The sequence below is a fragment of the Cricetulus griseus genome, chromosome 8 (assembly GCF_003668045.3).
Source record: "Cricetulus griseus strain 17A/GY chromosome 8, alternate assembly CriGri-PICRH-1.0, whole genome shotgun sequence".
Classification (NCBI taxonomy): domain Eukaryota; kingdom Metazoa; phylum Chordata; class Mammalia; order Rodentia; family Cricetidae; genus Cricetulus; species Cricetulus griseus.
In genome coordinates, this window is record NC_048601.1 from 4,439,461 (window position 1) to 4,449,957 (window position 10,497).

General features: G+C 49.4%; 1 protein-coding gene across 14 annotated transcripts in view; it reads left to right on the forward strand.

Moving 5' to 3' along the window:
- Cfap94 (cilia and flagella associated protein 94) overlaps positions 1–10,497 on the forward strand; it is a 46,364-nt gene that overhangs the window by 35,419 nt on the left and 448 nt on the right. For 12 of the 14 annotated variants that reach the window (XM_027430130.2, XM_027430135.2, XM_027430138.2 and 9 more), the window contains 5 exons: positions 1,694–1,854; positions 4,450–4,651; positions 6,334–6,548; positions 8,408–8,575; positions 9,602–9,715. In XM_027430130.2, coding sequence (XP_027285931.1) covers positions 1,694–1,854; positions 4,450–4,651; positions 6,334–6,548; positions 8,408–8,575; positions 9,602–9,715 — 860 coding nt within the window. The remainder of the gene's footprint in view (positions 1–1,693; positions 1,855–4,449; positions 4,652–6,333; positions 6,549–8,407; positions 8,576–9,601; positions 9,716–10,497) is intronic. The other 2 variants (XM_027430131.2, XM_027430132.2) reach the window with 1 other exon arrangement.

Here is a 10,497-nt window from a genome sequence, read left to right on the forward strand (position 1 = left end):
CTGTTCTGTCTTCTTTCAAGCATGTTGTCATAAGAAACCTCTGCCTCCTTACCTTTCCAAACACACTTTAAAGTTTTGTGTTTCATTCAGTTATTTAATATTCTGAGGCAGGGTCTCATGTTGTCCAGGCTGGTCTAAAACCCTGTGTAGCTTAGGGTGACCCTGGACTTTTGATCCACCTGGTTCCACCTCCCAGAGGCTGGGCTCACAAGCAAGCTTTTTGTGGTGCCGAGGCGCGACCCCACGGAAGGCCTGGTGCTGTCTAGGCATGCACCCTACCTGTCAGCCTTTGATGCTAGAGAAGGCTGTGGGACGCCTGTCATCGGCACCACAATTCCCTCCAAGGTGACCCCAGCCAGAGACGTCATCACTGTCTCAGTTGGAGTATAGCAGTATTTCTGGCTTCTTTTTAGGCCAATAAATTATAAATTAAATACATTTGAAAGTTAGCTGGTTGGTGGTGGCACAGGTCTTTAGTCCTAGCAATTAGGAGGCAGGGTCAGGCAGATCTCTTGAGTTGGAGGCCAACCTGGTCCACGTAGTGAGTTCCAGGACAGCCAGGGCTACACAGAGAAACCCTGTCTCAAAAAGAAAGAAAGAAAAAGAAAAGAAAGTTAAAGAGTGAAGTTTAACATTCATGAAAGACAGGTGGACCCCTACTGTGTGTCTTTCATGGGAGCAATGCCACTATAGTCCCTGTGTCTCGCTGCCTGCCAGCTAGCTCTACAGGTGCCCACCTGTTCTCCTGCCAAATTCTACAACACAGTACTAACACTATGTGGATTTTATGGTTGAAGAGACTCAGGCTGGATACATTAGCTAGCTTTGAGGGGAGGGGCAGGGTCACATTACCTAGCCCTGGCTAGCCCAGCCCTCACCATGTGGACCCTCCTCCTGACCATACCTCCTAAGAACGGGGACAGAGGCATACACCACCACACCTGTGTCAGTCTGCAGAGAAGAAGTCCGGCCACAGCTAAGGGTGATGTTTGCCAGTGGCTGTCTTGTCTTGGGGTGAAAGGTGAGAGATGAAAATGGCCCCTGTGTTAGTGTCCAAAATTGTCATTTCTCGCTGTGTACTCAGACTGCTAGATCATAGGATCCCGCTTCCCTGGGTTTACTGGGAGTGGGGACTGTTTTTGTGAAAATAACCTTTTTTTTTTTTTTCATTTGATACATGGGCCAAAATCTACTTTTCCACCATGAACTTCCCACCCATCTTTGGAGCTTTGGTCAGATGATGTCCAATTTTAAGGGTGTAGTCTAGTAATTATCAAGTTTTGATCAAACTGTTTCTGTCTTTATGAAATCTGTTTTACCAGTAATACCTGCTTATTATTTGTAGACTCCTACAATGCTAGTGTGCACTGCAAACAGCCCTTCCTACCCTCACAGCTTGAGTGTGTGTGCACACATGCTCACACATATACCCACACATACATGCGCACACTCACATGCACAAACACGTGTACACACACACACACACACACAAACGTGTACACACACACACACACACACACACACACCCTCTCCCCTCAAGGCTGGTTTATGAAACACTTGAAGAACCTTGCATGAGGTGTAGTACCCAAAGACAAACCTTCTCCTTAGTAGTCCTGGGATTTTGCTTTCATTTCCCTCCTGACAGGAAATGTTCCAGTCTGTTCTGAAACTGTACTAACTGTGGTTCTTTTAGCACAGCTGCACCTGGTAGAGAACATCGTGGATATTCCATATGCCTTTGAAAAATTCCAGGTGGATTTGTGTCATTTTTCCACCCTGGGCGGAGTGTACCACCTGGATATCCTGGAGCTGCCCCCTCAGTACAAACCAGTGAAGGGCTGGGTGCTAGTAGAGGTAGGGAGACACACACCTCTTTATAAACTGCAGGTGACATTGTCTTTCTTCACTTCCCATGGTCTTGGTATCTCATGCACGTTAGTCCCACTTCTGGAGAAATTCTTACCTGTTAATTTAATTGTAAATGTACAATACTAATGCCCAAGAGTGCTAGTTGATCCTTAATACTGCTAGTCTACATCAGAGCTTGGCAAACTTTTTTCCTGTTAATGGCCAGGTGGTAACCATTTTCACCTTGGTGGGCTGCCCTGACTCTGAGAACCCCACAGCCCTTCTCTTGGGCACCAAGGCCTCTGTAGGAAAGCGTGGGCACCCCTGTGTTCTAGTTCAGATCTGCTTGTGAAGATCAGTGCCGGGGACGTCCCAGGGGTCAGATCTGGCCAGTTCTGCTCTAGATTTATGCTTCCAGAAGCTTCAACGACCTCTGTGACCACTGGGGAATTTTCTAGAAAGGCAAGTGCATAAGTCCCATGTGACACCCATTAAATCAGAAACTCCTAGGCTAAGGGTCCAGCGCAGTGGTAGAATATACTCCTGCCTGGCATGGATGACACTTTGACCCTGACCCTCAGAACTGCCAAAAACCCAGAAGGTGGTTTTCACAGCACACACCCTGAAGAGTAGACAGCACCCGTGTGACCCTGTGTAGAGAACATCCATGAACAGTTTTGACACATAGCAGCCCCTGGGGATGCCTGTAGATGTCATTGTGGTTGGTGGTCTCAGATCCACGGAATCAGCATTCAGCAACACCCTTACTTGCATCTGAAAGCCAGGGTTCAGTGGCATCTGAGACTGCCTGCAAACAGCACCCCAAGGACCGGTGACAGGAATCTCCAGGTTTCCTGGAGTCACCCTGTGCTGGCTCTATCAGACAGGAATCTCCAGGTTTCCTGGAGTCACCCTGTGCTGGCTCTATCAGAGCTCCCCATCTCGCACAGCCCCTCCTGGAAGGACCTGGTGTGTGACCTCCACAGAGCTTTTGTTTGCTTTGTTTTTTGAGATGAGGTTTCATTATGAAGCCCTGGCTGCAGCCTATTTTATAGCCCAGGGCTTTGTGGTGGTCCCTCGGTCTCAGCATCCCAAGTGCTGAGTTTACAAGTGGGCACTGTTGTCGTTTGCTTATTTTACCTTTTAGTGAGCTGGCGTTATTTTTCTTGTGTGCATGTGCTAACTGACCCCCCCTATGGTCTCCTGAACCATAAATTGTGCTAAGCTAAGTACATAGCTCTAAATGAAAAATATTTCTTATATCTGGGAAACAAAACTTTATTTTAAAGAGTGTTTTTTGTTTGTTTAATGCCATATCCCATTCCCAATACCTGGGAAGGAAGATGAGTCCTTACCTATGCCAGGCCAACTGACTGCTTGTACAGCCCTTCCCAGAATGTTTCAAAAAATTATGCCAAAATCTTAAATCAAAGGCTTGAGTTTGAGCAAGGCCCAGTATCCAAACCCCACCCCACAAAACAAGTCACCTTCCACTTGTCAGTTCAGCATCACTTGGCAGATTTGGCTGGGCAGGTGCCATGCCTGTGTTCTGAGAGAACTTCCAGGCCCGTACAGACCTTTCCCTGGTCTTTCCCAGCGAGATTTTAAGAGCGCAGGTGTGCCACGCACTGGCTGATTGCTGTATGTACACCTGGGTTTTGCCCATGATACTTTGCCCAGCTGATTTTGATCAGGCATTTCACTTTCTTTGCATGAAACATGAGCAGATCGAAGGGAGATAATATGGTCTGCACACACTCCAAAGAATCCAGACAGGAGCACACAAAACAGGGCACTTGGGTGGGCAAACTAAGACAACATCCCTTTGGGGCTGGTGGTGTAGTTCAGTGGCAGAGTGCTTGCCTAGAAAAAGCCATCCCTCAGTGAAGGCAGGCCTTCAGAACTCTGTCCACAGGAAGGCCCAGCCTGAGATGGGTTTTCCAAGAATTCACTCAAAATCTGTTGTTGAATTTTGTCCGTGTTCTGCTGCACCTCTTTGCATCTAGCGTTGAAGTCCACAGAATTCTCCTGCACACCTGGCAATGTGTGCTCTCTGGACTTCAAGGCTCTTTTCCTTTGCACCTATGCCATGAGAATATCATCCGGATTTTCTAATACCTTCCTCTTCCCCTGGCACCTTCTCTCCCTGTTAATTCAAATGGTTCACAGCCCTGCCTTGCCTCAGAATCTGCTGTCAGCTTGGACCATCACACCCAGTCCCCCCCTGTGCTGCTCCTAGGTCACCCATACTTCTATTCTGGATGTTTGAGTGTCGGTGTGAACTTGTAGTCTTCTTGTAGTCTTCCGCAGGTCTCCTGATTTCTCTTGTGTCTTGGTAATCGGCTCCGTGGATGCAGGCTCGTCATAGGGCTTGAGATGTAGATGGTAAAGAACACATCCTGGAGCCTGGCCTACAGGAAGCTCTGTGGTTATGGCTAAGTTTGGCCATGTTTTCCCCTTAAACATTTACCTGAGTTTTGTTCTGACGTCTCCCTCTCCGTCTGTAGATGTGTGTGACAGCAAGCAGGGCTGGTTAGTAATAGGTGTATCTGGCTGTTGCCACCACCTTCTAATTTTCATTATTCTGGTCACTTTCAAAAGATACGCCAAGAAGGATTACAGAGGTTTACATATCCTCCAGAAACCACAGACGAACCCGATCCAGAAAATGCCTTTCCACCCATAGAGGTCACCCTGGAGGTCCACAAGGATGTGATCTTCTTTGAAGACCCCAAGGTCATAAGGTGGGACACGGAAGGTACAGCCAGGCACCAAGAAGGGCAGCGGCAAGGGATCACAGCAGGTGGTGCTCCCGTCCTCCCTGCTCCCTCCCTCCCCTCCCTCCTCCCCTACCTCCCTCTCTCTCTTCCATGGACTGGTCTCCAACTCAAGGTATAATCAAGGATGGCCCCAGACTTCTTACCTTCCTGCTTCTACCTGCCAAGGACTGGGATGGAGCCCACGTCCTGAGCGCTGGGTGGCGTTATGCCCTCTGAAGTCCCACCTTGGGACTTGAAGTGTATTTGACACTTGTTATTGTTGGTGATGGTGGAGGGGATGTTGTGCCACAGCGTCCATGGAGGCCACATCACAACTTGCAGGAATCAGTTCTCTCCTTCCACCCGGTGGAATCCAGAGATCTAAGCTCACATTGCCAGACTTGCTAGCAAGCCCCTTATCAGGCCGGCCCAGAAGAGTCCCTTTAAGAGCGACTCCTCTAATTATTTATGTCATCTAAGATGTTCCACACCAAACTAGAGAGAAGGGTTAGTGGGTATAGCACTGGCTATGCTGGCGTGAGGACCCGTGTTTGAGTCTCCAGAGCCCATGAAAAAGCCAGGCACTGTAGCAGGCATGTCTAGCCCCTCATCAGCTCCAGTGAGACCAGAGAACCCCAAAATCTCACCGGCTAGTCAGCCTGGCCTGCATAGCTGACAATGAGGGACTCTGCCTCAAGTAAGGTGACAGTTGAGGACCAACACCTGAAGTTGTCCTCTGATCTCTACTTGCAGCCAAGTGGCATGTGAATATTACCTTGAGAGATTATTAGCCTATTTCTCAACTTGGCTGTACTGTTTTCAAGTTCTGTTCATTTCACACACCCCTGCTGACACTTGTGGTCGCCTGTCTAGTGTGCGTGACGTGGTCCTGAACAATGGCCAATGGTGAACATCCTTTCATTGTTAGAATTGTACCCATTGCATCAGGGACATGGCTGCACAGCTGCATCCGTTTCTTCGGAGCAAGATTGTATGCTTATAAACAGGACAGTTTTACAGCCAATTTAAAACAGAAGCAAAAGGGCTGGAGAGATGACTGAGTGGTTACCAGTACTTGCCACTTTTTCAGAGGTCCTGGTTATGTTCTGAGCACCTATATGGCCACTCACAGCCATCGGTAACTTCAGTTCCATGGGAACTGGTGTCCTCTGCTGCTGCTGTGGGCACTGCGTGGAGTTGGCACTCATACATAAATGTAGGCAAAGTACACAAAGAAATGAATAACAAACTTGGAAATGATCTCTGAAAGTATAACCCTAAACAAAAAAGAAACCTTAAAAAAAATAAAACAGAGCCAAGAGCCGGGCATTCATGGCACACGCCTTTAATCCCAGCACTCGGGAGGCAGAGGCAGGCGGATCTCTGTGAGTTCCAGGACAAAGAAACCATGTACTGAAAAATAAACAGGTAAAGAGTCTCTGCGTAGGGCAAGGGAAGAATGGTGGCCTGCTCACGGGCACAGGCAGGAGAGGAGGGGCTGACAACAGGTGTGCAAGATGGCAAGGGCGAGAGGCAGAGAGTGAGCCCTGTCTCCCGTCTTGGTCACACAGAGCTCCCTTGAGTTTGGACGGGACCCTGGAGGCTCTCCCAGCAGAGGGGTGGGCGGGGTTTCCTTGAGAGTCTTAATACAGAAGACAGTGCACATAGTACATTTTTACTCATTTCTATAGGAAAGACATGAAACTAATGTCACCATCTTCTCTAGGTAAACGCTGGAAAACAGACGGCATCAGCTGTGTGTATTACGATCGAGAAAACAGGCTCCTAACCTTCAATTTGGACACTTTGGGACCTGTGGCCTTGATTCAAGATGCCCATATCAACATGCCATACCAGTCCTGGGAACTGTGCCCCCTTGATGTAAACAGAGTTGTCCTGACTGTGACTACGTTGTTTATTGAACTCCAGATACACATCAAGGTGGGTGACTTCAGAGCCGGCCTATGGGTTCAGTACAAGCACACGTGTAAAATGTCCTGGAGTATATTTCTAAGTTCATGGAGTAGACAAGCTACCATGTGTAAGGTAGAGGCTCTGACTTGTTTCCCTGTCACTAGGGGTTGGGGGGGGGGCAGTTATCCCAGCAAGCCTCATCTGGGTGTGGCTTCGTCATCCTTGTCTCAGGAGATTCTCTAGGGCTTGTCTTGCTGAGTGGAACTACTGCCCCTCAGGAAGTACACAGCCTTGCAAGCCCCAGAGGCGTGGACTCATGCCGTAGCCTGAGGGCAGGGCCAGAAGACTCACTGTATAGCAGCTGATGGGGCTTTCCTGGGTCGCATAGAGATGTTTTAAAGTATACATGGTGAGGGTGTCACCCTCCAGTTTCTGAGAATCACTGGTGAGTCTGTGATACACAGATGAAGCTGTTTTAAGAAGAGTTGTTACACTTCTGAATACAGTAGAAATACTAACAGACCATCAGACTTCAAGCCCAGGTGGGACAGGCATGGTGGCAGACACCTTTAATCACAGCACTGGGTTCAGAGGTTCCAGCCAGCAAGACCCACACTGTGAGCCTTGTCTCAAACAAGCAAGCAAGCAAGCAAACAAAACAAAGCCTCTGTGGGTTCATTGGGTGACTTCTCAGGCCCTTAAAACACTGGCAGCCTGCCCTCAGTCTGCTAGGAGATCATTGGCTTTCCTGAGAGTATACAAGGTATTGCCCCGCCCGCCGCCCTGCCAGGCTCCCAACCATCCTATCCCAGTGCATGACTCTAGTCTGATGGACAGAGGCTGACACCTGCGGAGTGTTCCTTTATGAACGTGCAGGTTGTAGAGGAAAGGACCATGACCAGCTCGTGTGTGGCAGGCGTGGCTCTGGCTTGCCCTTCTCCTCCATTCCCTCTGCTTTGCTGAACACCATTAGATTACAATCCTAAAGCTAGTCACCAACGTCTGTCCCCTTATTTGGCCCCTTCCTCCTCCTGAGGCCTTGAAGTCCAGCACTCCAAAGCCCCCTTTGCTTTGATTCACCTAATTAACATCCCTAATGGAAATGCCCTGCCACAGCCCAGCCCATCCTAATACAGACTATGCCTTTTTCTCCTCTTCAAAAATTAGAACTGCAAGGGCATTAGCTGCTGTTTTTCTGCCTGAGTCAGAAAGCAGCTGCTTTAACTTAGATGTGGTTTGTGCCTAATCTGAGGCCCAGAAGAGAGCCCCTGCTGTGTGTGTGTTTGTGTTTCAGTAGAGAGTGCCTTCAGTAGAGAGTGCCTTCAGGTTGTTCCCATCCATGTGGCAATTAAGCTCCTACATAAGAAGCAGCTGGTCCAAACTGATGAACACTGCAACTTCGAAATACGAGTTAGATTTTGAGCATTTGGTGTGAAAACCATCGACTGACTTCATTTTTAAACTGAATGGATACTGAGATCTTTTGGCTATAGAATACACAAGTACAAACTTTTTACCCTTCAAAACTGGACAGTTTACAGCATGTTAAATCTCACAGATGTTAAAAATTAAGCTCTAACAATGCAATCATGACTGTTTAACGGCTGCTTTAATTCAGAGTGAACATGGAGTGCTCTCCCATTTTATAAACCTATCTGAGACACCATTTCTAATCCCTCAAGTGCCCAGAGGGAGCCCAGGAAGTTAGTGAGCTGCCCAAGGCGATGATGGGACCCTGTGGCAGGGCTTCCCCGGATCAGGCCCAGGACACACCAGCCAAGTTATGAAACTACAGAGTGGCAAATGATTTCAGAATTAACGCAAGGAGTGAGGAGGGAAGACCTGGAATGATACTGGCTCATTTCTTTTCTCTTCCCGAAATTTAGGAAAACCTCTGCATGTTAGCGTCAGTCAAACTGAAGGGGCAAGAGCATCAGTGTCATTTAGAAGGGAGATGGATGACCCCCGTGCCCTTCATCCTGGCTCTGAAGGAAGCAGGGCTGAATATCTTCCCGGCCCTGTACTCACACTTCTACGTTGTGGTCAACAATAAGGCAAGGAGTCTGATGTAGCGGGGACCCAGAGTGCTGAGGAGGTTAAACTTTGTGGGGGCGGGGCTAGAAACCAAGGGTTTCCTCCAGCTTAAGAATCCCCTGTAGAGTTAGAATGTGGTAAGTAGATCAGGCATCTACATGGCCACCTGTAGCTAGAGCAGCCCCAGCTACCTACTGTTCATTTGGTTTTTTCGCCCTTCTCCACAAGCCTAGCCTGTAAAAATTTCCTCCACATTTCTCAGCACAGCCCCATGTCTGTGTGCTGTTCTGTGATCCTCACAGGGGTGGGGTGCATGCAGCTCTCCCTCCCTGAGAGTCTGCGGCTCCGAGAACAGGCCCTTAGACTGTTCCAGCAGCCAGCCCGGTGCTCAATGACAGCGCTTGGTAACACTCTGTCATTCATGAAGCCGCCAAGGGTGCTCTGACCACGGACGGCGTGTTTACAGAGGAAGCGTTCTGTGCTGGAAGACAGGTCTACCACTGGCTGGTGTGACACCTGTCACTCATGTACCGTAGGGTATGGACAGATGCATAGGCAGAACAAGTTGGTTTCAGTGACTCACCACCTGCTCCTGTCTGTGGAACAGTCCCTGCCACGGGAGCCGACATTCTAGCAGAGAAGAAAGCTTAATTGGAGTGGTCTTGCACATTAGAAACATTAAAGGTGCCATAGAAAAAAAGACAACACAGCAGGCAACGTGAAGGGTGTCTGCTGTGTGTGTGTGTGTGGTGGGGGGTTCTTTCTAGGTAGAAAGCCCAGCTGCAGCCAGCACCCCCCCACCCCCACCAGCAGCCTGGCTGCAGAACAGGAGGCCGGGGAGCCTGCAACCTGAGACTAGGAAGGGCACAGTGTTGGGGACAGCTCACAGAGGGCTTTGTGGCCACTGCTCACTTTAGGTAGTGTGGAGTCACAGAATCTGAGTTAAGATTGGAAGTCGGGGGGGGGGGGGGGAAGGGGGGGTGTGGACCGCAGAGGCGGCTGGTCGGGACACTAAGAATGATGACTACACTGTGCCCTCCACACAGGTCCCCCTGGTGGAAGTGAAGGCCTATCGGCAAATAGCCCTGCTGAGCTCCGCCTTCGTGTTTCGCTGGAGCAAGTGGAACATGGCATGCAACTCCACCAATGTCGTGATTAAGGTACAGTATGCTACCTTGTCTTCCAAAGAGGAAACAGGCTGGCAGCTGTGACCCTGGCATTCAGAGTGGTGCTGTGAAATTCTGAGTTCTGGCTCGACCACTGAAGGACTGTGCCTTCTTTACCCACTGTGGCACCATGTGCCGTGACCTTACATCTGTGTTGACACCAGAACAAAGGTGGAAATCATGTGTGCAGGCATCTGTGGTTCACAGCCTTTGTGGAGGTCAAGCCTGCAGTGTAACTCCTGACACATTAAGCTCCACGCATAGAAAAGTTTTCAGCCAGACTCAAGGTTGATGGAAGTTTTCCACCAGCTAGACTGAAGGCCAAGGACTCAGACATGTGGCTCCGTCACCGAGCTGTTACCCACCTGCCCCCTCTCCACCACAAGGCTTGGCCGTGGATGTCTCTATAAAGGAGCTACTTTGTTCCTTTCTCCTTTTGCCTCCTCCTCGGAGAGCTGGGTCTGAAGGGTGCAGTCTGTGTCTGGGTGGGGTATCCTGCTGTTCCCTCGGCTTCTAGAGCAGTACCTGGGGAACATGTGTCCCATGGGTACATGGGCAGATGCTCCATAAATTCCAAAGTGCATGGAGCGTCGGATTTAAAACAGCTCAGAAATGGGAGAGGCAGAGTGTCTGAGCTGTGCACGGAGGCACACACCCTTATGCTCAGCACACGGGAGGCCGAGCTAGCCTGGTCTACATAGTGAGACCACCTTTAAGCTGGGTGGTTTGGGTCCTCAGCAGCTCCTTCCCTTGTGTGTGTTTTGGCATCTTTTCAG